General features: G+C 42.8%; 2 protein-coding genes across 3 annotated transcripts in view; one reads left to right on the top strand and one right to left on the bottom strand.

The window, feature by feature from the left end:
• rexo5 (RNA exonuclease 5) overlaps nucleotides 1-10,248 on the bottom strand; it is a 46,435-nt gene extending 36,187 nt beyond the window's left edge. The window contains exons 1-7 of the mRNA XM_033040482.1: nucleotides 10,196-10,248; nucleotides 7,461-7,598; nucleotides 6,547-6,659; nucleotides 5,755-5,878; nucleotides 4,106-4,220; nucleotides 2,402-2,569; nucleotides 1,098-1,186 (exon numbers count right to left, since the gene is read on the bottom strand). Coding sequence (XP_032896373.1) covers nucleotides 1,098-1,186; nucleotides 2,402-2,569; nucleotides 4,106-4,220; nucleotides 5,755-5,878; nucleotides 6,547-6,659; nucleotides 7,461-7,598 — 747 coding nt within the window. The 5' untranslated portion in view covers nucleotides 10,196-10,248. The remainder of the gene's footprint in view (nucleotides 1-1,097; nucleotides 1,187-2,401; nucleotides 2,570-4,105; nucleotides 4,221-5,754; nucleotides 5,879-6,546; nucleotides 6,660-7,460; nucleotides 7,599-10,195) is intronic.
• Nucleotides 10,249-10,831: 583 nt separating this feature from the next.
• Nucleotides 10,832-25,682, top strand: eri2 (ERI1 exoribonuclease family member 2). Of its 2 annotated transcripts, XM_033040480.1 has the most exons (10): nucleotides 10,832-10,941; nucleotides 11,182-11,245; nucleotides 14,546-14,610; nucleotides 15,261-15,344; nucleotides 15,852-15,979; nucleotides 16,875-17,031; nucleotides 19,341-19,441; nucleotides 20,920-21,001; nucleotides 22,136-22,224; nucleotides 23,349-25,682. In XM_033040480.1, exons 2-10 carry the CDS (start codon nucleotides 11,223-11,225, stop codon nucleotides 24,723-24,725), a joined length of 2,106 nt encoding a protein of 701 aa, XP_032896371.1. In that variant the 5' UTR covers nucleotides 10,832-10,941; nucleotides 11,182-11,222; the 3' UTR covers nucleotides 24,726-25,682. The 2 variants fall into 2 exon arrangements, with proteins under 2 accessions (XP_032896371.1, XP_032896372.1); XM_033040481.1 differs by lacking the exons at nucleotides 16,875-17,031; nucleotides 19,341-19,441.
• The last annotated feature ends 639 nt before the right edge of the window (nucleotides 25,683-26,321 follow it).

Raw genomic sequence — 26,321 nt, 5'->3', positions numbered from 1 at the left:
CAGACTTTACTATGAGCAACATAGTGGCATAGCGGTAGACCGACTGCATTACAGCGCCAGAGACCCGGATTCGATCCCAACTACCAGTGCTGTCAGTATGGAGTTTGTGCGTTCACCACATAACCTGCGTGGGTTTTCTCCGAGATCATCAATTTACACCCACACTTCAAAGACGTCCAGATTTGTAGGTTAATTGGCTTGGTGTAAATGTAAAAATTGTCCCCAGTGAGTGTAGACAGTGTTAATGTGTGGGGAAAGCGGACTCAGTGGGCCAAAGGGCTTGTTTCCGCGCTGTATCTCTAAACTAAAACTAAACTAAACACAAGTTGCATGTGCAAGTAAAATATGGGAAGATGCAAGCCGCATTGTATTTTCATCATTGAATTTTTTCGGCAAAGGGATGAGAACATCTGGATTCTCTGCTTGTTACACAATGGGACAATACATATTCAAAACCTGGTCCAAATTATCCCTTTTCCTCGTGATTCAATTTACAATATCTAATTGACACATTGGCCTTCATCAGTCGAGCATTAAGTATAGATGTTGGGTGGTCACGTTGCAATTGTATAAGATGTTGGTGAGGCCACACATTCAGTTTTGGGCAACATGTTGTAGGAGGGGTGTTGTCAAGCAAGAAGGGGTGCAGAGAAGATTTACGAGGATGTTGCCAGGACCCGAGAGTCTGAGCAATAGGGAGGTTGAGCAGGCTAGGACCCTGTTCCTTGGAGCACAGGCGGATGATGGGGTGATCTTATAGAGCTGTACAAAATCACAAGAGAAATAGATCGGGCAGACACAGAGTTGGGGAATCGAGAATCAGATGACATTGGTTTAAGGCGAGAGTGGAAAGATTTCATAGGAACCTGTTGGGATAACATTTTCACACATAGGGTGGTGAGTATATGGAACAAGCTAGTTGAGGCAGGCACTATTGCAACATTCAAGAAACATTTAGACAGGTACATGGGCAGGATAGGTTTAGAGGGATATGGGCCAAACAGAGGAGATGGGACATGTTGGCCGGTGTGAGCAAAATGTGCTGATGAGCCTGTTTCCACGCTGTATGACTGACATTAACGAGAAAATTAAATTACCATTTCACAGTCTAGGCCAAATAACGGACTGCTATTAGTTACTTCAGCTGTGCATCCACTCCAAACAAAGCCTTCATAACCTGGAATGCCTGAAACATTTAACAAAAAAACAGTTGAGGAGTTATTATGTACAAAGCTTTCCTTATTCTACACAGCAAAATAAAAGTCTAACAGTTGCATCACACATATAGCGCGACATAGTTAAACAGAATTAACCACAGAATACTTGAAACATTCAACATCTGTCAACTGGATGAGACTATGAGAACACAGAATAAAAATCTAGTCAAAACAATTGATTGAAAGATTTCAGGATTGCTGCTTTGGTTACTCTATCAAATACTTATTTAGCTACCAGGAACCACTGGGAAAAAAACAAGAACTAAAGGCAAAAGGACATAAAGTGATGGAGTAACAAAGATCCCAACCCTAAACGTCACCTTATCCATGTTCTCCAGAAATGCTGCCTGACCCGCTTACAAATAGTTCTGCTATAACTTGTTTCCACAACGGAAATTTGATATAATGCGATTGATGAATTGGAGAACACCATCTATATTATGCGGGACGCAATGGTTATAACGCAACTTCACTTCAACCATTTAAAAGTTACTTTGGAATTTCCCACTGACACCTGAAAATTTCAGCACTAAAGATGATTGCTCAAAGTATAAAATGAGCATTTGGTGTGGAACGGAGAACCTCAATCACTTCAGGAACACCGCACATGAGTGCTGAAAAGAGCACACAATCTAAGTGAGAGGAATAGATTGGGTAGATCCACAGTCCTTTGCCCGGAGTAGGTGAATCGAGGATCAGAGGATACAGGTTTAAAGTGAAAAGATTTAAAAGGAATACGAGCGGTAAGATTTTCACACAAAGGTTGGTGGGTGTATGGAACAAGCTGCTAGAGGAGGTAGTTGAGGCTGGGACTTTCCCAACGTTTATGAAGCAGTTGGACAGGTATGGGCAGGACAGGTTTGGTGGGATATGGACCAAACGCAACAAGGTGGGACAAGTGTAGCTAGGACGTTGGCTGGTGTGGGCATATTGGGCTGGAAGGCCTGTTTCCACACTATAATCACTGCATGGAATTCTGAAGAAAGGTCCTAAACCGAAAGGTCACCAATCCATGTACTTCAGAGATGCTGCCTGACCTGCTGAGTTACTCCAGAGCTTCGCTTCCTTTTGATCCACCAGCATGCACTGTCATCTAACTACATAGCCACATCTGAACCCCCAAGACCACAGTGGAAGCAAGCCATTCTCCATCGCAAGACAAAAAAGATTAGAAATATACTCACCTACAACAGGAAAGCCATTCTGAATCAGCTCTGCTACACTCAGCAAGTATTTGTTCAATCCTTGTTTCTTTCTGCCATATTTAATAATGATGGGATGATTTGCAAAAACAGGAGATCTACAGCTTTCGCTCTCCGCTGCAAGGGAATGACCATTCACAACAGGACTGCCTGAAATAAAAACAAAATTTCCTTTTCATAAAGCGGCACAACGGTAGAGGCGCTGTGTCAGAGTTTGTACGTACTCGCTGTGACCCCGTGGGTTTTCTCTGGGTGCTCCGGTTTCCTCCTGCATCCCAAAGATGTACAGGTTTGTAGGTTAAATGGGTTTTGTAAATTGTAAACTGTCCCTAGTGTGTAGAATAGTGCTAGTGTACTGGTCGGCGCGGACTTGGTGGGCCGAAGGGTCTGTTTCCACGCTGAATCTCTAAATTCTACTTTTCTTAACAGTGATAAACATAAATTGCACATGATGTTACTTCAACCCCGCTTGATTTTCAACTCATTGACCCCCTCACCCCATTATAATCATGTGAGATATTTATATTTAATTTGAATATAAATATATGTATAACTGATATAAGAGCTGGGTCTACCTTACATTACTCTTAAAGTAGAGTAGGGGCCTTGCATTCAGGAATATACTGAATAACCTAAAATCCAACTATGCAATTATCGTGATATACTAGAATAGTTGTTAAACAACTGGACCGGTTATTAAGAAACCTGGATAATAATTTGATAGTGTGTAGGAAGGAACTGCGGATGCTGGTTTAAACCGAAGATAGGCACAAAAAGCTGGAGTAACTCAGCGGGTCAGACAGCATCTCTGGAGAAAAGGATTAGGTGACGTTTCGGGTCAAGACCCTTCTTCAGACCCCGTTTTTTGTGTCTAATAATTTGATAGCATGAGTTCTAATCTCACTGGGAGTGGAAAGGTTAAATTCATCTAAATAAGCATGCATTGTAACAGCAACTATACACTGTCCTTAAAACCTATCTGGTTAACTCCAAAGCTAGACACAACGTGCTGCAGTTACTCAGCGGGTCAGGCAGCATCTCTGGAGAAAAAGAATAGGTGACGTTTTGGGTCGGAACCCTTTTTCAGACTATCTGGTTAGTTGATTACAGCGTGGAAACAGGCCCTCATCCCACTGACTCCACACTGGCAATAGATCAGCCATTCACACTACTTCTTGTTATCCCACTTTCTCATCCACTCCTTACACTCTAGTTGCCCCAATTTACAGAGGCCAATTAACATGCAAACTCGCATGTCTATCAGACGTGGGAGGAAACCGGTGCACCAGGAGGAAACCTGCAAGGTCACAGGTAGAACTTGCAAACTCCACACAGACAACACCCAAGGTCAGGATCGAACCTGGGTCTTTGACGCCGTGAGGCAGCAGCTCTAACAGCTGTGCAAATGCGCCACCCCCTTAGATTGTTACCCGCCTGGTACATTTGTAAAGAAAGCATCACAGCTTGGTTTGGCAACAGCTCTGCCCAAGACGGCAAAAAAATGTCAGAGTTCTGTACACATTGCCCAGTCCATTACATAGACGGGTGCCCCCCACCATTGACTCCATCTACACTTCCTGCTGCCTCAGGAAAGCAGTCAACATAATCAAGGATCTTTTCCACCCTGGTCATTCTTTCTTCTCCTCTCCTGTTGGGCAGAAGACCTAACAACTTGAAAGCACGTACCACAAGATTCAGGAGCAGCTCCTTCACCACTTGCATCGCATCCACATGACGGACTGTTCTCTATTTCAAAAATATGACGCAGAAAATCTTCAGGAGGAGGAGGCATGCTGAATCTCTGAAAATAAAGAAGCAAGCGATAGTGGCGAAAGAGTAATGAATGACTCAGTGATCTACTGTGCACTGGGAATAACATTTGTTTTACCGTGACTATTTTCTGATAGCTTTCTGTAAGGTACAAATTAATTTCCTTCTCTGTAACTAGTGTACACTTCAATAAGTGGTTGCAGTGTTTGGGCTCCTTGGTCAATTGACCATTCTTAATGTGTGTTCTATTGTAGTGAGTGCAACATGCAAGTCTGACCATGTGCCTACTTCAATGTGAAGGCGTTAGCAAAACAAAATGTTTCCAAGACGCGAGGGCCTGAGCTATAGGGAAAGGTTAAGCAATTTAGAACTATTTCTCAGAGCGCTGGAGTGATCTTATAGAGATATACAGAATGATGAGGTATAGATCGGATAAACGCATTCTCGCCCCAAGTAGGGAATTGAGATCCAGAGGACATAGGTTTAAGATGAGGGGGGAAAGATTTAATAGGAAACCAAGGGCTAGCTTTTTTACACAAAGGGTGGTGGGTGTATGGAACGAGTTGCCGGAGGAGGTAGCTGAGGCAGGTACTATCGCAACATTTAAGAAACATTTAGGCAGGTACACGGATAACAGATTTAGAGGGGCCAAATGCAGACAGGTGATAGTGTAGATGGGACATGATGGTTGGTGTGGGCAAGTTGGGCTGAAGAGCCTGTTTCCATGCTGTAAGACTCTATGACATTCAGATTGCTAATTATTGTTTGGTAAAGGCCTGAGATGGAATTGGTACTAAAATGTCAAAATTGAATTGATCTCACAAAATTTTAGATTCACAAGGTTCACCAGACTGATTCCTGGGATGTAGGTTCACCAGACCGATTCCTGGGATGTCAGGACTTTCTTATGAAGAAAGACTTGATAGACTCGGATTGTACTCGCTAGAATTTAGGAGATTGAGGGGGGATCTTATAGAAACTTACAAAATTCTTAAGGGATTGGACAGGCTAAATGCAGGAAGATTGTTCCCGATGTTGGGGAAGTCCAGGACAAGGGGTCACAGCTTAAGGATAGAGGGGAAATCCTTTAGAACCGAGATGAGAAGAACATTTTTCATGCAGAGTGGTGAATCTCTGAAACTCTCTGCCACAGAAGGTAGTTGAGGCCAGTTCATTGGCTATATTTAAGAGGGAGTTAGATGTGGCCCTTGTGGCTAGAGGGATCAGGGGGTATGGAAAGAAGGCAGGTACAGGATACTGAGTTGGATGATCAGCCATGATCATATTGAATGGCGGTGCAGGCTCGAAGGGCCGAATGGCCTACTCCTGCACCTATTTTCTATGTTTCTATGTTTAATCAGTTTTTGATAAATGCAAGTTAAAGTCAGGCAAAATAGCTAAACAAAAAGGTGCTTTGTTTTCTAATTGAGATAAAGAAAATACTTCAGGCATCATTATACAACCACGGAGTCTTTGAAGCAAATAAGACTGAAATTAAAAATTAGAGAAGTTTTCAGAGATCTGTTAAAAATAGTTGGATCAAATGTAGCAACCTAAATACTTACCCATTTAAACCTTTTTCTCAGCTGCTTAAAGTGAAGATAATATCTGTAGAAGTGCATCTGACTTACACCATGTAGAACTATGACTGCTACTTTAGTTTGATTCTGCCCCTGAATCTGGCACCAACTGTTGGGAAGAATAATAGATTATAGAAATTACGGAAGATTATAATTATATTTCCCAATTTATCTGGAGTATTCTCCAAAGATGCCCACTGAAAAATTAGTTTCCATCTGTGGGAGTGATCTCACATTACCACTGGACTCACAAGAACAGGACGATACATGAACATTAGAGTAAAACGCCAGTATTGATGACCCCTCAAATGCGGGTAATTCATCCTTATGGAATTCAAATTAGATGAGATGCCCAAATTCTGAGATATAGAATAAAATTCACTCTCATAGAAATCACGTGTCAATTTTTTATTTTATTCCAGCTTGCAACTCTTGGCATATGCACAGATGAAGAGGCTTCACGTTAAGGAAAGATCATGATTTGTTTAGTTATGGATGGTCACCCATTTTCCTCTATCTGACCATCCAGAAATGCCAATGGTTTGGTATCTTGCTCACCAGGCAATGTTATCCATGCTCCTCTAAATCCAACTGTGGTTCCCCTGTTCCTCATGCCCCCAAAACTTATAGGAATAGAGTAACATCTACCAGGCTGTAATCTCAGTAATTGATCCGAGACCTATTTAATGTCAAATAATAATATTAAATAGCCTCTCACTAAGGACACAGGGAGGTATGTCTATTAAATATCTGATGGGAAAAATAAGTATACATTACCTGGGTGGAGTTCTCTCCTCTGTCGATGCAACATAATTTATTAGCTCACGAAGTTGGTCATAAGTAATGGCACAGTGGTTACTCTTGGAATTTAGAGAGAAAATCGAACCATCCTAGGAAACAGAAATATTATTCAGAAAGAGGACTTACAAAACTACTTTCAAAGGGTACTTTAGTTGTTTAATGATTGTACATGAGGAACATTAATGCGTTAAAAGGCATAGGTAGAGTGGATGTGCGAGGATGTTTCCACTAATGGGGGAATCTAGGGCCAGAGGGCACAAACTCAATATAAAAGAACATATCTTTAGGATGGAGATGAGGAGGAAATCCTTTAGCATCCTCTACAGCCAGAGTCATACAACGTTGAAACTGGCCCTTCAGCCAAACTTGCCCACACCGACAATCATGTCCCATCTACATTGGTCTGACCTACCTGCATTTGGCCCATATCCTTCTAATCCCATCCTATCCTATCCATGTACCTATCTAAATGTTTCTTAAAATGTTGGTATAGTACCTGCCTCAACTATCTCCTCCAGCACCCCGTTCCATACACCCACCATCCTTTGTGTCAAAATATTAACCCTCAGGTTTCTATTAAATATTTCCCCCCTCACTTTAAACTTATGTGCTCTGGTTCTCAATTCCCCAACTCTGGGCCAGAAAGTCTGTGCATTTACCCATCTATTCCTCTCATAAGTTTGTACACTTCTGCAAGATCACCCCTCATCCTCCTGTGCTCCAAGGAAAAGTGTCCCAGCCTGCTCATCCTCTCACTATAGATCAATCAGGCCATCGAGTCTTGGCAACATCTTCGTAAATCTTCTCTGCATCCTTTGGTTCATTTATGGTAAATGTTAAAGTACAGAAAAAATGAATGACTAATTTTAAAAGTAACCAACTTTGCATACCTTAAGCATTCCTTGATTATGCTGGTTGTCACTTTCGGTGATCTCATTTTCGACCTTGATTCGCTTCCGCTTGGATTCCTCTAAATTCTCATTATCCTGTCTTTTGCACTTCCCGAGTGTCTGAGTGTTATTCGCCATCTTATGTTACAAGCAAAAGAAAAATATTAATGAGTATTATGTACTCGAGAATGTTGTATTAAATTTGTGAATATTTGAGCCAAGAGGTGCATTTCAAATTGCGACACTATAAAGAATCAAAATTATACCAAGCAATTTCCACCAGCTCAGCCGCAGAATCAAATCACTTCATTACTTCACAGAATGCATATCCAGTTTATAAAATTATACATTTAAAACATTCTGTGCCTCAGCACATGCATGCAACCTGGAAACATGTCCCACAGCCCAACCTATCCATGTCAACCTAGCTAGTTTTGTTTGCCTGTATTTGGCTTGTGTCCCTCTAAGTCTTTCCTATCCGTGTACCTGTCCAAATGTCTCCTCAACATTGTAATTGTACCCGCCTCGACCACTTCTCATGGCCGCCGCCACCACCACCACCACCACCATTTGTGTAGATATACCTGCTTCTCAGATCCCACTTGGGGGCAGCATAGTGGCATAGCAGCAGTGCTGCTGCCTTGAAGCTCCAGAGACCCAGGTTCGATCCTGACTGCGGGTGCTGTCTGTACGGAGTTTGTACGTTCTCCCTGTGACCGCGTGGGCTTTCTCCAGGTCCTCTGGTTTGCAGCTAATTTGACTCCGGTGAAATTGTAAACTGTCCCTAGTCTGCAGGATGGTGTACAGGGTGATCGCTGATTGGTGCGGACTTGGTGAGCCAAAGGTATTTCCACGCTGTATCTGTAGAGTCTAAAACTCTAATGATCCCCTTTAAATCTTTCCACTGTCACCTTGAACCTATACCCTCTATTTTTAGACTCCCTTACCTCAAGAAAAAGTATATCTAGCCTATCGATATCCCTCGTGATTTTAGATCTTCTCTCAGTCGCCTCTCCGCCTCCATCGCTCCTGGGAGAGGAGTCCCGGCCCATCTAGTCTCTCCTTATAACTCAAGCCCTGCATTCCGGAATCACCTTTGTGAACCTTTTCTACAACTTCCTTAGTTGAAGCATATCCTTCCCAGTGTGGCGACTGTAAGTGCACACAATACTCTGTGCAGTCTCACCAATGTCTTGTAACATGCCATTTCAACTCCTATACCCAAAGCCCTGATGAAGGCAAGCAATCTGCCAGCTTCTCTACCCTGCGTACCTGTATTAGCACTTTCAGGGAACTATGCACTTGGATCCCAATGTCCCTTGGTTCAACTCCCCTTTTCCAGTCTCCAACGGACCCCCTCCTCTTGGATCCCCCCTCATGGCCATTGGTACAATGACATTTGGGGGTCACCATCCGACGTCGGAACGGGAGAACATTCTCAGCGGCTTGGACTTTCGAATCTGCCACTTCCAACTGGAGACCGCGGCTCCCGAAGTCCACAGGCTGAGCTGGGTGGAGATTCACGCTGGCAGCCCTCGGCAAAGGGTTCCCAGGGCTCCGCGATATTAAAATCAGCACGGCCCGAGGCTGGGAGCTCTGCAAACCACAGCTCCATGATGTTGAAGCAGCAGTCCCAACACTCCAGAGCTTCAAACGGCAATCCAGGTAAAGCATCACCCGCTCCGCAGTGAATCCAATATGTATTTTAAAACCAACTGTTTAATGACAACATATAGTAGGATCTAAAAGTGTCACACTGTCAATGTCTGGTAGTCATGATCCTCTAGTCATGGGGGTGGGGGATTGGGAGGGGGGGTCTCACAAGTGAAATAGCTTAGGGTCTCTCTTCATCTAAATCCGTCCCTGCCCGCACGCTTCCTTGCCCTTGCAGTATACAGTTCATCGATGGGAGGGAAGGTTGCAGTCAATAACCAGTTTAGTTTGGAGAAACAGCATGGTTGAAACAGCCCTTCGCCCCATCGTGTCCATTGCTCACCAATCCCTTTCTCACACATTGTGATATTTTATTTCATTCTTCACATTTAAATTATAATGTATTATTTTTTAATCGTCTACTGTATATCATATTGTTACGAGCAAAGCACCAAGGCAAATTCGTTGTATGTATACATACTTGGCTAATAAAATTTATCCAATTCAACTCGACTAGGAGCAATTGTCCTGAACACTAGGGGGCAGTTTTACAAAGGCCAATTAACCTACAAACATAGATAGAAAATAGGTGCAGGAGTAGGCCATTCGGCCCTTCAAGCCTGCACCGCCATTCAATATGATCATGGCTGATCATCCAACTCAGTATCCTGTACCTGCCTTCTCTCCATACCCCCTGATCCCTTTAGCGACAAGGGCCACATCCAACGCCCTCTTAAATATAGCCAATGAACTGGCCTCAACTACCCTCTGTGGCAGAGAGTTCCAGAGATTCACCACTCTCTGTGTGAAAAATGTTTTTCTCATCTCGGTCTTAAACCTGTACGTCTTTGGAGTGTGGGAGGAAACCGGAGCACCCGGAGAAAACCCACGCGGTCACGGGGAGAACGTTACAAACTCCGTACAGAGACAGCACTCGCAGTCAGGATTGAACCCGGGTCTCTGACGCTGTAAGGCAGCAACTCTACCGCTGCTCCACTCCCTTAATCATTTGTTTCTTTCCACCTTCAACAAGTTTCTGCCTCAAGCCAAGCTCCATTATTGAGGAGGCCTCACACACTCACCTCAGCGACCGACGGGTGGTGCCCGGACAACGTGGTGGTGCCCGGACAACGTGGTGGGGGCCCGGACAACGTGGTGGGGGCCGGACAACGTGGTGGGGGCCGGACAACGTGGTGGGGGCCGGACAACGTGGTGGGGGCCGGACAACGTGGTGGGGGCCGGACAACGTGGTGGGGGCCGGACAACGTGGTGGGGGCCGGACAACGTGGTGGGGGCCGGACAACGTGGTGGGGGCCGGACAACGTGGTGGGGGCCGGACAACGTGGTGGTGCCCGTCACTAACTCGTCGTTGGACTCAAAGATCTCCGCTCTCTGATCTTTGATTGGTCTTCCGCCTGGGCCCAGCCCCTTGAGGTCGTGTCATGGCCCCGCCCCTTCGCGTGCGTGCGTTATGGTCCCGCCCCTTCGTGTGCGTGCGTTATGGCCCCGCCCCTTCGTGTGCGTGCGTTATGGTCCCGCCCCTTCGTGTGCGTGCGTTATGGTCCCGCCCCTTCATTTGCGTCATTTCCCTGTCCCTTGACATGGTGTCCCAGCCCCGCCCTTGGATTTACCAAGTAGCCCCACCCCGTGAGGTCGCGTCACTACTCCGCCCCTTCACGTGCGTCACTGCTCCGCCCCTTGAAGCAACGACACAGACGAAGGAGGCGGACGTGACGTCGTAGCAACGGCGGCAGCTTTAAACCAGAGCCGTGTTCTCGCTCGGCAGCCGGTGCTGGAGCGGCCGTGTCGGCGGGAGGAAGCACCAAACATCCATCGCCAGCATCAAACATCCATCGCCAGCATCAAACATCCATCGCCAGCATCAAACATCCATCGCCAGCATCAAACATCCATCGCCAGCATCAAACATCCATCGCCAGCATCAAACATCCATCGCCAGCATCAAACATCCATCGCCAGCATCAAACATCCATCGCCAGCATCAAACATCCATCGCCAGCATCAAACATCCATCGCCAGCATCAAACATCCATCGCCAGCATCAAACATCCATCGCCAGCATCCTCCGGCTTGTGGATGAACTGAACCATGTCAACGAAGCAGCTGGCGAAGTAAGTGTTGCATCCTCACACGCTCGCGCCCGAGTGGCAGTGGTATAATTAGCAATGTTACAAAATTTTGAGATTTAAAAAATCAAGTGTGTAATTTATCCCATCAGATAAAGCATAAAAAGAAGTTTAATTTGACACATAATTCACTTTCATATCTCAAGTATTTAAAAAGTTATGGCCATTTTCATACTGGGAAATGAGCATCTTGTTCCCTATTGATTTTCTATGGATATAACAAAAAAGCTGTGATCGTGGACAGTCAAAAGCGCATAACCTTCTTAAAAATTAAGAGAACTGAATGAAATTTTCAGTTATCGTAGATTGAACCATTCTGAAACAAATATAAAATAATCTTACTTGGATGACCTGAAATTAAAGCATATAATTAGTTAGTTACCCAAGTGTAGCTAATTTCAAACTTCAATTACTAGATCTAAACATCTATCCATTTCTTGATAAATGATTAACATTTTTAAATAGCCTAAGTGTCCAAATAATATTCATAAATAATTCACAATAAAACATGATTTTTAAATCTCATTTACATTAATTTATAGGCCAAATGGAAGGAATTTAGTGTTTAATTGCTGTAAATTAAAGTCCATTTTAAATCAGCTTTCTAGTGGGTTCCTGTGAACGCGCTGGTTTAGAACGTTCACATTGCGGTAGATTTGTGCCTCAAATGCCCAGATAAATACTGCGGGATATAATGGGCCCAAAATGAGCTACTCGCAATATTAAACTTTGTATAAAGGGATCTTAAGAAGCCCTTTTTAATGTAAAAATAAGCAGCATACCTTCAGTTGTTTGCTCTATGAGACCCTGACAGCTGCCGGTGGTCGTGGGTTTAGAGATTGATTTTTAAACTACTATAACTATTATACGAGGCCTTTAAAACTAATAATAGCTTTTGCGACGGGGTCTTCCAGCGATTTTTCGTTAATAATTAACTAGGCTGAACATCTTCGATTTGAACAGCCTAGAGAAAATGGCGTTTTAAACCCGCCCCCCTCTAAACGGCGCCAAAATCGCGCACACCCGCAGCGACAGATTTTCAGCGACGCTTCAGGTAGGCTTTGCAACATACCTAGTATAAGTAACGGAGTAAAAGAAAGGCCTGGAATCAAGGGATATGGGGAGAAGGCAAGCTGATTGTGGATGACCAGCCGTGATCACAATGCGGTGCTGGCTCGAAGGGCCGAATGGCCTCCTGCATCTATTGTCTATGTTTCTATGGAGTCATCACATGACAGGCGGCTTCAAAGCCCACCACCACCCATCTGAGACCAGAGCAAAAACTGAAGTTGGTTAAAAGTGATCATTAGGGTGTATTGGGATGGTGTTTGTTGTCCTGACCCAGCCGGATCTATGTGATCTTAAGTTACAGCAGTGTAGGTGCAATTAATGCACCTCATATTTCGCTTGGGCAGCTTTACAACCCAGTGGAATCAATATTGATTTCTCTAACTTCAAGTAACTCTTGCTTTGCCGTGCTCTCCGTCGCTCCCCCACTCTAGATCTCTGACTAGTTTCACTGTCCTCCTAATTAATTTTACTGTCTGTATGCCTTGTTGTCAGCTTCCCCTCTGCCAATGATCCATTCTCATTCCCTGAACAGGGTCTGCTTTGATCTGTCGTTTTCACGCCTTACCCTTCCATACCCCTGCATACCTTTGCATCTCTTCTCTCTCTGTCCCTGCCCCGTGGTCCTAGTTTCACTCTCGTCCTGGTGAGTTTCATTGCCTGTATAACTCATCACCTAGCCCACAGCTAGTAATGGACTGTTTCCTTGATCATCGTTACTTTTTTGCATATCTTTCATTCATTTGTTCTACATCTTTTTATCACTCTCGTTTCCTTCGCCCCTGTCTCTCAGTCTGAAGTAGAGTCTCGCCCCGAAACGTCACCTATTCCTTTTCTCCAGAGATGCTGCCTGACCTGAGTTACTTCAGCATTTTGTGCCCAGCTGTAACTAATGTCCAGCTGTAACTAATGCGTAAGTGATTAATACAGTTACTGTAATTAATGTCTAGGTAATTAATACAGAAGTTCTAATTAATGTATAGGTAATTAATATTTTCTTCGTGTGTTCTGTCCAAATCCCATTGATGGATTGAACCAGTAGTTTATGGCTGTGCCCTCAGCAACAGAGCTGCTGTAGATTTGGTTGAAAGCCTCTGGACCCTAGACATCCATTTCACCAGCAACCTAATTGATCCCTTCACACTACAGTGATCAACGAAACACCTCAGCGTATTGATTTCTTAGTTGTCTGAGAAGATTTGGCACATCCACAAGAATTCTGTAGATCGTTGACATATGTGCTTTAGAAAATATTCTCCGTCTGGCGTGGAAACTGCTCTTGTCTTGATCATCTAAACCCGCAGAGAGTGGTGAACGCAGCCCAGTCCATCACACTTCCTTTCATCCAGTCTATCTTCACCATATATTCAAGCAGGAAGGCTGGAAATATCCTCAAGGATGCCTGTCACCCTTGCCATTCCCTTTGTGTTCCTCTTCCTTCTGGGAGAAGACACAGGATCTCGAACGCCCAGTCTCCATACAGGAACAGTTTCTTCCCCACTGCAATCAGATTCCTGAACTAATCACCTCTTTCACGTTACCTTCCTGGAGGTGCCTCCATGTACTCTTAGCTGTTTCTTAATTGGTTATTCTGTATTGCACTTTATTGTTTTGGTACCACTCTATATTGTTTTGCGCAGTATGGAATGAGCTGCCGGAGGAGGTAATTGAGGCAGGGACAATCGCAACGTTAAACAAACATTTAGTCAGGTACATGGTAGGATAGGTTTAGAGCGATATGGGTCAAATGCAGGCAGGTGGGACAAGTGTAGATGGGACATGTTGGTTGGTGTGGGCAAGATCGGCAAAGAGCCTTTTTACATCCTGTATGATTCTATCTAATTTCTTAATATCATCTCAAATGAATTGTTTTTGCTAGATTACATTCTTTGTTCAGAAACAGTCCTTACAAGTATAGATTGATTGACCAAGTTTGCATTTAACTAGTTCTGTACCAATCCACGGACCTGTGGAAAGTTCTTACAAGATGCTCTACTTTATCCATGTGGATTGTTCAGTTTGAGTTTGTCAAAATTAACCTGTATTTCTTACAGAAATGTTCATAAATGGGCGGGCTTGGCAATGATTGCATATTCTATAACAGTATTTGGAATAATTTGTTGAAATTAATCAACTAATCTGGTGTTTCCTCTTTCCCACATCCCTATCCCTACAAAGTTGCTTTGTATCAGTAACTTTTTCTATTTTTATTTCAAGGCAACTTGGCTTAATAAGAAAACAATCCTCTGTTTCTGTTGAAGGCACCAAAAAACATAAACCGAGTAAGTATGGGGATATGTGCTCTATTGAGGCATCATACAGTGTCCAGATAAAGCATAATCTTGAAACCAGGTTACATGAGGGGGAGGGAGACTGGATTGGACAAGCACATATTATTTAATAATCATTTAAAATTATGTTGTCTGCTTGATTTTTATTATTTTAATAAAAGTCCCTGTGTGTATTAATCCTAGAAATGGCATAAACTTGGTAGTTGATATTATATCCACCTGCATGAATTTGTATCACCCCTTCCTCAGCTTGGTGGCAATTTTAGAATGACATTTTTTTTATTAATGAATGGAAACAAATTAATCATTCAGAGAAAAAAAGCCAATCTTTTGCATGTTTTTCTGATTTCTGAATATATGTCCTTGCAAACAGCTGAGAGACTTCTGTGCTGATGTCAGTTATTAGAAAGTACATTCAACAATTAGCTTCCGAATATAATAGAATTGGATTATTTCCACTTTTCTGCCACTGAAAGTACATGAGCCCAATATCTAAAGGAACTATCAATGATCAAAACTGTTCCATTTTATAGATAATATTACTGATATCTAACTGATCCTAAAAAAATCGTGCAAAACAACTGTATCAGCCATGCAATATTCTAGACTAATCCAGAATTCTATACCTTTCTGCTTTATAGATCAGTACTTTTCATACCTAATTATTATTGATTTTGAGTCTACCTGTTGGAAAAATGGCAAGTCTCATTATCGTCCAGAAATAAGTGAGTATAAATCAACTTCAGAGACTTAGTATTTCATTGCGGGGTTTTGTGCATTGAAGAGAATTCCCTGAACAGTTTCTAAATTCTTTCAGATAAACTATTACATTTTTCAAAGCAGAGAAGTGCAGCCTATTTGGGAAGTTTTGTACTTTAGTAAACGGAGAGCTCATTGTTCTCTTGTACTTCCATAACTTCTAAGCCTTGGTAATTTTATTCTCTCCATCATTGTTGAGCAGACCTTCAGTTGATAAGGTCTTGTGCTCTGGCGTTCCTCTCTAACCCCTGATCTCTTTCTCATAGTTTTGAATTGTTTCTTAATATTTCCTTTTGACTAAGTATTTAGCCATTGTCCTTAGTGTTAAAATTTGACGAATAATGCTGTTTTGAAATGCCTCTGTTCTATACTGATGCAAGTTGTCGTATCTGAATTGGTTGAATCTTGAATTGTGGAGAGAAGTCTTTACTTCAATTTCCTCTGATTGTGGGCTTCATTTTTCTCTGATCTAGTTGAATTTCCTGCAGTGTTGCTCAACACTTCCAGCGGAGAGATCGAGGTTGAATTTCACACGTACGTTCAGCCTCAAGAACAACCAATCCTATCAGAGTTCTGCATGGAACTAACTGGCATTACGCAGGTATTCTGTAAAATACTTGATTATCTGTGAGGTATTTCACTGCTTTTAAACTTTAGAGATACAGTGTGGAAACAGGTCCACAGAGTCCACACTGACCAGTGATCACCCCGTACACTAGCACTATCTTGCACATTATGGACAACTTGCAGCCAATTAACCTGTAACCTGTATGGCTTTAGAGTGTGGGAAGAAACCGTAGAACCCAGAAAAAAAACCCATGCGGTCACAGTGAGAATGGACAAAATCTGTACAGATAGCACCCATAGTCAGGATCGAACTATACGGACCACACCATGGTTTGGTGTCCACAGTATTGTGGTGTGTAGTGGATGCAGAAAAGTTTACTTTAAAGTGTACGTTTTAAAAAATATAGCCTGATTAAGTGAAGGTGACGAACTTCAGTAGCCGAGGCCAGCAAGAGATTAGAAAGGAGAATTATTCTAATTTATGGAAATTTGAAACTCTTTTTAAACCTGCTCGGTTGATCAATCAGGTGACTCACATTTTGACTTGCTGGTTCAATTGGTAGCTTGAGAGGTTGCACCATTTCATGATGTGTAAGGAACAGTTGTAATCTGTGTAGTGTCTTCAAAGGAATCACTCAAAGAATGCAGATGATATGAGGCTCTTTGGCCCATTAAGTAGGATGGCAGGAATATAACCAAAGGTAGAATTAGACTCTAGGTACTACACAGGAGTATTACAAAGAGTGTTTAATCCTGACCTAACCAAAGTATTAAAAGTAGATTTTCCAGTGCTTTGTGTCTTCTTAACATTTTTCATTTTGGATTAGACTGTACTAAATATCTCCCTCTAGTGAGCAGTTGTTGAATTGGGCAAAGTTCAGCCTAGTTTTGGAATCAACATATTTACCGCTGCCTTTTAACATTTTCAGTGGCAGGTTGAAGCTGGAATCCCACTTGCAATATGCCTGTCACAATTTTCCCGGTGGATTCAAAAACAGCAGCAGGAGAAGAAGATTGTTTTTGTGAAGGAGGGACATCAGCAGTGCGATCCTGGCTCAAGACCCTGTGCTTTTGTAACTTGGTCAGGTACGCACTGGTTTTGTTGGTGAATTTAAGTCCTGTGGCTCATTTGAACAACAGAAACCGACACTAGAATTTTAATCTACTAAATCATAAAGACCAAAAAGGAAATGACTGAAGATACAATACAGGCCTGGGAGCATCCATGGTGAGAGAAACATAGATAATATTTCTAGTCTGATGGGAGTTTGATCACACCCTCTCACACTGCACCCCTTCTGTGATTCCTGCTGCTCTCCTGCCCTACAATCATTTTCTGCCAGGCTTTGTCCTGCCCCTCTTCTCTTCTAGCTTTCTTTCTCTACACCCAGCCCGACTTAAAACGTCATCTATCTATGTTCTCCTGAGATACTGCCTGACCCGCTGAGTTACTCCAGCACTTTGTGTTATGGTTTTGTAAACCAGCATCTGCAGTTCCTTGTTTCTGGTTTCGAGGTAGGGTTGACAATTTTCTCACTCCCAAATAAGGGACAAAAGGTCAAAATATGGGCCAAATTCCCAACGGAAATTCGTTGACCGACTCTGCCTTGGCTGGGTGATAGATGAGTTGGCCCGGGTGCTGGACTGCACACAAAGCCTAGCTGGCGGGCCAGCTGAGGAGTTTTGGCCCAGGCGCCGGGCGTGCGCGACGTTACGTGGAAAAGTCCGGCACCCCATCCAACTTGTGAACTAATGATCAGCGATGAGAAGGAGGGGTGGTGTTGGCAGTAAGCGAAGGTCAGACAGCTGGCCGGGATGCCGACCGAAGGGGCCACGGGCGAGGCGCTGCTGGTGCACTCCATGGATTGGACTAAGTCGGGACGGGTGAGGCAGGGCGTGGCGTAGCGCTCTGACCCGACAGTCTCCTCGACCCGAGTAGTAGCAGTTAAATATGGGACAAGGGCGGTCCCGTATGGGACAAATCAATTTAGCCCCAAAAAACGGGATGGCCCGGCTAATACGGGACAGATCGCAACCCTATTTAGAGGCACAACATGGAAACAGGCCCTTCGGTACACTAAGGCCACACCAACCATTCCATCTTACCTGTTCACGCTAGTTCTATGTTATCCAACTTTTGTATTGTCTCCCTACACACTAGGGGAAAATGAACAGACCAATTTGCCCACAAACCCTCACATCTTTGGCAAGTGGGAGGAAATCAGATCATCTGGAGGAAACCCACTCTGTCACAAGAAGAGTTTTACCATACTCCACACAGGCAGCAACCGAGGTCTGCATTGAACCCCAGGCACTGAGGTAGCAGCTGCTCCACTGCCATTTCTAAACTATTATTTCTGATTGAATCTTCTTCAGTAAATTTCCATTCTGTTTTTTTTTGATTGGTTATTGTCATTTTTAAAAAGCAATTTCTTCCCCATTAACACTTTATGTTCAGTCATTTGCATTTAGCTATAGGTTCATTGGTAGAGATCTTGCCTCAAGTAAAATGTTGTAGGTTTAAGCTCCAATCCAGAGACTTGAACACAATTCCAGGCTGACATTCCAGTGTAATACAAGTGGGAGGGCTGCAATGTGGGAGGGTACCAAGATTACAACATGATATTAATCTGAGGATTTACTTGTGTTCTGAGGTGGACATAAATAATTCCATGGCACCATTTCAGAGACAAGGAATTATCCCTTTAAATAGTTGATCCCTGCAGCATTACACCAGTTACTGCCTGCCACTGGATAAGAGATCTGTTTATTCCTACTTCACGTTTCCTGTCTGTCAACAGTTCTCAATCCCTGACACTATATTTCCGCAATATCCCATGTACTTTAATTTCGCGCCAATCTCTTTTGTGAGATTTTTTTACCAAATATTTTGACGCAAGGCACTTTGTGACACCCTGGGATCCTGAAAGAAGTGATGCAACTGCTAATTTGCTTTTTATTTCCTCGTTTTAAATGTCATTGTTCAGCTCCGGTTTAAGAAGAACACACTTTATTAAAAAAAAAAAAAAAAAATTAAAAAAATTACTATGTGCTTCTTTCTATTAATGGAAACATCTAAATATTGCAATGCAATAAATCTGAAATAAAAACAGGAAATGCATATACTGGGTTTTTAATCGGAAACATTTAACTCTGTTTCTCTGTCCACAGATGCTATCTGGCCTGCTGAGTATTTCCTCACTTTCTGCTATTTTTTTAACACTACTGTGTGTAGGCTGAGCTTCAGACATATAAAATGCTTTGAATGTGTTCAAGTTTCGTACTGTATAAAACGTGTAATTTAGATAATTATTTTGTTGGGATAGCTTACTAGAATTTATGGTGTGAACTAGACTTGCAACTGTATCGATAATCACATGTTCTGATCTCATTAGATTGGGATCTTGGAGTGTGCCTGCAATATGAATGTAAAAGGAAGCAACTCCACAAACCAAATGTGTTGAATAGCTGGATTGATCTCCGAGCAACTTACAAGGTATGTCCTTAAGATGGGAAATGGTTTTGGACATCATTGGAAATTCCAATAGAAAATGCTAGAAATACACGGCATTTTCAGCAACTACGAAAACATGGTTACTCATCGTTTTAGGTGTTCCAACTTTTCATCAAAATTGAAAGCTGAAAGAGTCATGCTGATCAAGATGACCCTTCTTGAGATGAGGAGAATAATATGTGGGGATACTAAACATTGAACGTTACTAGACTGAACTTCAAACAGAAAATATCAGAGCAACTCAGCGAAAGGCAAGTTAGAGCGGCACAGTGGCGCAGCGGTAGAGTTGCTGCCATACAGTGTCAGGTACTGTCTAGACGGAATTTGTGCGTTCTCCCTGTGATCGTGAGTTTTTTCCAGGTGCTCCGGTTTCCTTCCACACTCCAAAGGCGTACAGGTTTGTAAGTTAATTGGCTTTGGTAAATAAATTGTAAATTGTCCCTAGTGTGTAGGATAGTGCTAGTGTATGGGATGATCGCTAGTCGGCGTGGACTCTATAGTGGCAGATTATTATATCGTTCAAGAGATCGCTCCGTTATCTTTCTAGCCACTTAGGAGAAAACATGGTGTTAGGAGAATGTCATTTTACGCATGTGAGCTCTACACGAGACTTTCCAAGCTTCTCGAAAGATAAATTTTCATGACACAGTCTTTTGATTAATAGTTTTTTTTATTGTTGAAGAAAAACAGTAAGATATTCATCCAACCTTCTTCTTTGACTCGTACACTTTAATCTTCGTCAAACTTCAGCATGTCACTTAGAAACGTTAGAAAACTCCTCATGTCTTAGCATAGCTCCACATGGTCGAAGGATATTCCTTCCTATCATGTTGGTTCCAAAACTAAACTAACAAATTAACAGCTTCCGTGCAAGAAACCCAGCAGCAAACACAGCACCGACTACGTAATAATCCCACCCATATAATTACAGGCTGGCAAAATTTAAAGGCAAATGCCATAATTTATGACACACAAAATAAAGCCAAAAGGGCCGCTACAGACTCGGTGGGACTAATTAGTGCTGGTTTGGCTTGGTTTCCGCTTCGAGCATCAACACATCCTACCTTTCTCCTTTGCCCTTTGCCGCAACACAGGTGGCTCTTATTACAGTGGAAGAAGAGATTCAATTTTGAAGTTTCAAGCCGATGTTCCATCAAACTTAATGGGAAGTGTGAAAATGTAAAACATTTAATCTGTGTTGGATCAGGAAAGAATAGGGGAATATGAGACGTTTTTACTTACGATCCACAAAAACCCCATAACGAGGTAGATGCCTCTTAGAAATAAATTTCTGTCAAAAGAAGCATAATATATTCATATTCCCTACCGTTAATGTGGATTAAAAAAAAATTCATAATGTGTTTTAATAAGTTATGCATTTATTTTCTATACCTCCAATTAATGTGCTTGTTGAGTTTTTGGTGGGGAATGATTTGAATTGACTTGTATTTGTCTGGCAGGTGTTCTATAACCGAAAGCCAAAGGGTTTAAATGGAGCTTTGCAAGATCTGGGCATGGTCTTTTCAGGTCATGAACACTCTGGTATGTGTCGTACATTACATATTGTATATCTTGCTAGGAATACTGAAGCCTGTGCAGGAGTATACTCTGAATTTACTCAGAGTTACTCCAGCACTTTGTGTTTTACATAGTAACAGTTGTGTTCTGCACCTGAAGTAGGTTCTGCCATTGGCTGATACGTATCCTAAATTGATTTATCAACTTTGGCAATATTAGACCTTTATATTTTACCTAACAAATATAATGCATTTTCAAGTTTGAAATGCTTGATTAATTGTCAACCTCAATAAATCAAAAATGTTTTTTTGTACACTTACTGTGAAGAAGAGCATCCTGACTTCATGAACAGTTCAGACCTTATTTTACATTTGTGCCCTATTACTCTGTTCACAACACCAGGGGGACTTTTTTTTCTCTCTCTTACTATCCTGATCCAACATATAATCACTGCAACAATTGTATCATCCACTTCATCACTAAATGGCGATCTGGCAACTTGTGCTTCTACGACAGCAAAATCAAACTGCTGGAAGAACTCTGCAGGTTGAGCAACGTCTGTGGATAGGGCGGCTGGGGTTGGAAAGGACTTGTCAGCGTTTTCAGGTCGAGGCCCTGCATCAGGACTGAGTGGAGAGGCAAAGTGGCCATTTAAAAGGAGAGGGGGTCAGTCAGTGATGTGGATTGAGGAGAGGTGAGGCATAAGGGGCAGATGGAGCTAAGAGAGGGAGGAGTGGAGTTAGAAGACAATAGTGGACAAGTATCTCTTCTCCTGCTGCAGCCTGTTTTGTGTAACTAAATCCTTAACTCAGCTATATTGTATAGCAGCAGTTGGCATTTAGCAGTAGTGTTTCATATGGAAAATCAGATGTAACGATAAGTGTAAAATCTATTTGATCAAGCAAGATTTAATTCCATCCAATAAATGTTAATAGCCTGAAATTCTGTAACAAAGAAAATGGGATGTGTAGATTTCTGTGAGTGCAGCCAAAGCATTTTTCCCTTAAAGATGACTATTAGCTATAAAATGAGTCAACTTTTGTATACCAAGCAAGAATTCCTTAAATGTATGCCAAGAAGTAAACAGAACATTGTGCTTGTTTGTTATGTTTTGAGTTTTTTACTTCACTTAATTCTTTGAAAATGTGACTTTCCAAGGCTTGGATGATGCCCGCAACACTGCTCATCTTGCCTGGCAGATGATTTGTGATGGCTGTACCATGAGAATCACCAAATCGCTGGACAGGGTGAGTGACCATTGGTGAGTTCATCTGTCAGACCTTTGTGATTACATCTGAGATGTCAAATGAGATGGAGTGGCGGCGCGGCCCTGGCTGCAGCGGCTCACCGGCAGTCCCGTTTGTTTGTGTTTTTTGTGTTGTTTATTTTGTTTTGGTTAGTCTAGTTTTTGGTTTTTAGTTTGTGTTTTGGGGGGGTGGGGGGTTGAAACGGGGTTTGCAGTCTCTCCCTGCGGGGGAATGCGACTTTTTTGTCATATTTCCCTTCTCTGTCTCCGTCTGCGCTGAGGCCTAATGGAGCTGATGACCTCGAGGCTCCGGAGGCAGAGCCAGTCAGGACTCGCCCTGAGCTCGCTCCCGTGAGGGCGGCCAGCCCAAGGGTGGAACGAGGCTCCTGTCAGAGCGGCCGAGCTCGGGGAGGTGCGGCGCTCGCAGCCCGAGGGAGGTTCGGCGCCCATGTCGGGGCAGCCCGGCCCGAGGGAGAAGCGACGCCCAAGTCGGGGCAGCCCGGCCGGGGGGAGAAGCGACGCCCAAGTCGGGGCAGCCCGGCCGGGGGGAGAAGCGACGCCCATGTCGGGGCGGCCCAGCCCGTGGGAGGTACGGCGCCCATGTCGGGGCGGCCCGGCCCGGGGGAGGTTCGGCGCCCATGTCGGGGGCGGCCCAGCCCGAGGCTGAAGACGGCACGATACTCACGTGAGGGTGGCTGGGTCGGTGTTCTGGCGGTGGTGGCCTGAGTCCGGAGTTCGGCCACGGGCCAGCGGCTGCGTCTGCAGGACTGGTGGGCGGCAGCTTCGACCACCCCGGGCCGTGGTGTTTGAGCCGCGGGACTGATTTATAACATCGCCCGGGGGGTATCGCCTCAGCGCAGAGGGAGAAGAGGAGGGAAGAGACTGCAGACCTAAGACTTTTGCCTCCATCACAGTGAGAAGATACTGGGTGGACTCACTGTGGTGGATGTTAATATGTGTTTATTGTTGTTTTTATTGTATTAGATGTATGACTGCTGCAATTTCATTCAGACTTCGGTCTGAATGACAATAAAGGCATATCTATCTATCTAAATGAGATTGGTTACATGTTCAGAAATCTGTCTGATCCGGTGTTAATACCAATTTTTGTGGCTTTTTCTTTAGGTTGCTCCCTTGAAAAATATGGTTGCAAGATTACCGACTGTAAACTCTCTTCCCGGTGGCAAAGCAAGTCCCTCTTCTGAAAACCCGTACAATGGGTGTAGAACTGGGTTGTTTTCTGAAATTGGTTCTCGTAACACAGAGTCAGTGGAAAGCAAGCAGATGAACACACACTGTGGAAGTAAAGCCACAGTAAAACACCATAATACAATTTTACCAACTTTGACTAAAACTGGTAGGCAACACATGGGGACTATTGACTGTGGAAATGGCAGCGATGTAAATACTCATTATCAGAGTTTAATATCCCCCAGGACTCTAATCAATGGACTTACTACATCCATTAATCACAGTAAAGCACAGAAACCTCAAGTCGGTGTGAGCAACAATATTAAAAGTCAAATTGTAGTGGGTGTTGAAAAAAGTAAACCCAATGAAACTGTAAACAACAAGTTGCTTGTGTCCACTACTATTGACTCGGTCACCAGTACCTCTAATCTGGATGTTAGCTGCTCGGAGTCCGAGGTTCCCTGGGAATATTGGGAAGATTCTGCAGTGCTACCTCTATCAGGTAATGATCTTGCAACAGACCATGGAGAACAAGGGAAAAACTTTGAAGAATCAAGTTGGATTGAAGGAGAATGCACGACAGAAGACTATCCAATTCTAGATTTACCACTAAACAAAAAGGATGACAAATTGACAGAAGCCAAAAAGCATCAGGAGGTGGTACATAGGAACATACAAAGAGCAATATACGATGTAGCTGAAGTTATGAAACAAGTAAAAGGTCAGTCTATCTTCAAAGCACCAAAGGTGAAGATTCCACAAGTCCAGTCCAGCTTTTTCAATGCAGGCACCGAGTCTTTATTGCCTTCTGTTTTGTCCTCGAGATCAAATAACTCTTTATCTGCTGGTGTTAAAAGAAAAGAAACTTTTTCAAGTCCCTTCAAACAACCCATTTCTAAGAAGCAACCATTCACTATATATTCTGACAAAAACTTGTTACCTCTACCCTCAATTAAGAAGGCAGATTCAAGAGTTATTCCTGTTCCTGCCACAAACTATTCATATCTAGCACAGTGTAAATTTAATGGTGAAAAGATTACCCCTCCGCTGTGTGGTTGTGGTCGTAGAGCCAAGCGGCTAACTGTGTCAAAGGCAGGGCCAAACCAAGGGAAAGTCTTCTATTCTTGTACAAAGGGGAAAATAAATGCAGACAATCGCAAGGGTTGTGGGTACTTTAAGTGGGAGTGGGCATTGAAGAAGGAGAAAAGTTCTCCCGCCTCCTTTGTAAATAATTTTGGTATTGCTTCACCTGGAGACTTTCCTCCTTACCAAAGGAAACCTCTAGACCTCCAATTTCCCCTCCAAAATTAACAATGTAATTTTGTCTGGATTGATTGTATTTAATGTAGTTTATAGAGCAGCAAATTATTCTGGCCTGCAGAAAGGTTGAGGTAGAGTAGTGTGCCATAATAATTTTAGAGTACTCAACTTTCTTTATTAGATATTTTATAACCTCTGTACTTAAACTAAATGTACATAATGTTTAAACATTCATATATTTGCCCCTGGAAAAGAGTTCCACCCATTTTATTTCAAACCTCTTTTCTGAAGCTTTGACCTGAGATTTATTCCATGGTACTAATTATGCATCTACATGTCTAAATGAGGAAGTGCTAATTTGTGTGGGTCAGAATGAGAATTGCAATTAAGCCCCAAATTCTCCTGATTAATATGTACTACTATTAGCCTGTGTGTGCATGTTTCTATGTGTACGCATCTCTTTACTTGCTTTTATTTCCCATCACCATCTCATTTTCAACAATTTTCAGTATCTTGGTAATCAGTGAGTTTAGTTGTAATGATGAACCACTGGTGCTTTTTTAAAACAAAACAGTACAAAAAGAAACGTCAATGTCAACATTTTTAACTTCTCTTGTGTTTTTCTGTTGTTTGATGGTGTAATGAGGAATTGACTTCGCCAACCAAAAATTATGTGGAAATCCAATTATGATGGAGGTTAAATTTGGACTTTTGATGCTGGTTTCATTTGGTTTTTAACACTAGCTTATAAATTCCAGTTTGATAACCAAGTCCTTAATTATTGTTTAGCTAAATGCTAACTTTTTTTGAGGGAAGGAAAGTATCATTCAACAGAACATGTCTAGTTCCATGATTGTCTCATTTGAACCACGTATAAATGTTTTTAATATTAAATTTTATTTTTATACTTGTGTTCTTTATGAAGTAACTGCACTGCAGAAATAAGTACTTTGTGACGCTGGGGCATAAGATGCTAAATGTTTTTTATAATAAAAGACTTCAATCATTTTTTTTGAAAGTCTGTAAATTAATTTGTTGCACAAATGAAGAGCTTTAGAACTCTTCCCATATGTGGGATACAGACTTTGTTGAATTTAACAAGAACCGCTTGCTGCTTAATGTATAGACTCTTAAAGCGCAGGCAGGCATACGGCAGTCTTATTATAGTCATACAGTGTGTAAACAGGCCCTTCAGCCTGACTCGCCCATACTGACCTGTCCTATCTATAGTAATCCCACCAGCCTGCATTTGGCCCATGTCCCTCTTAACCTATCCCATCTATGTACCTATCTAAATGTTTCTTAAATGTTGCAACTACCACATGCTTCAACTACCTCTGGCAGTTCGTTCCATACACCCACCATATTTTGTGTATAACAAAGTTACCTCTTGGGTTCCTATTAAATCTCCCCCCCCGCCCTCCCATTCACCTTAAGCCTATGTCCTGTGGATCTCTATTGCCCGTACTCTGAGCAAGATATTGTGCATCTACCCGATCTATTCCTCATGATTTTGTAGAACTCCATAACATCACCCCTCATCCTCTTGCACTCCAATGAAGAGTCTTAGCATGCTCAACAAATCCCTATAGCCCAGGTCCTCAAGTCCTGGCCACATCCCCATAATTTGTCTGCACCCTTTCCAGC

This window comes from Amblyraja radiata, chromosome 22 (assembly GCF_010909765.2).
Source record: "Amblyraja radiata isolate CabotCenter1 chromosome 22, sAmbRad1.1.pri, whole genome shotgun sequence".
NCBI lineage: Eukaryota > Metazoa > Chordata > Chondrichthyes > Rajiformes > Rajidae > Amblyraja > Amblyraja radiata.
The sequence above is the reverse complement of the archived record's forward strand: the minus strand, read 5'-3'. Positions and strand labels throughout refer to the sequence as shown.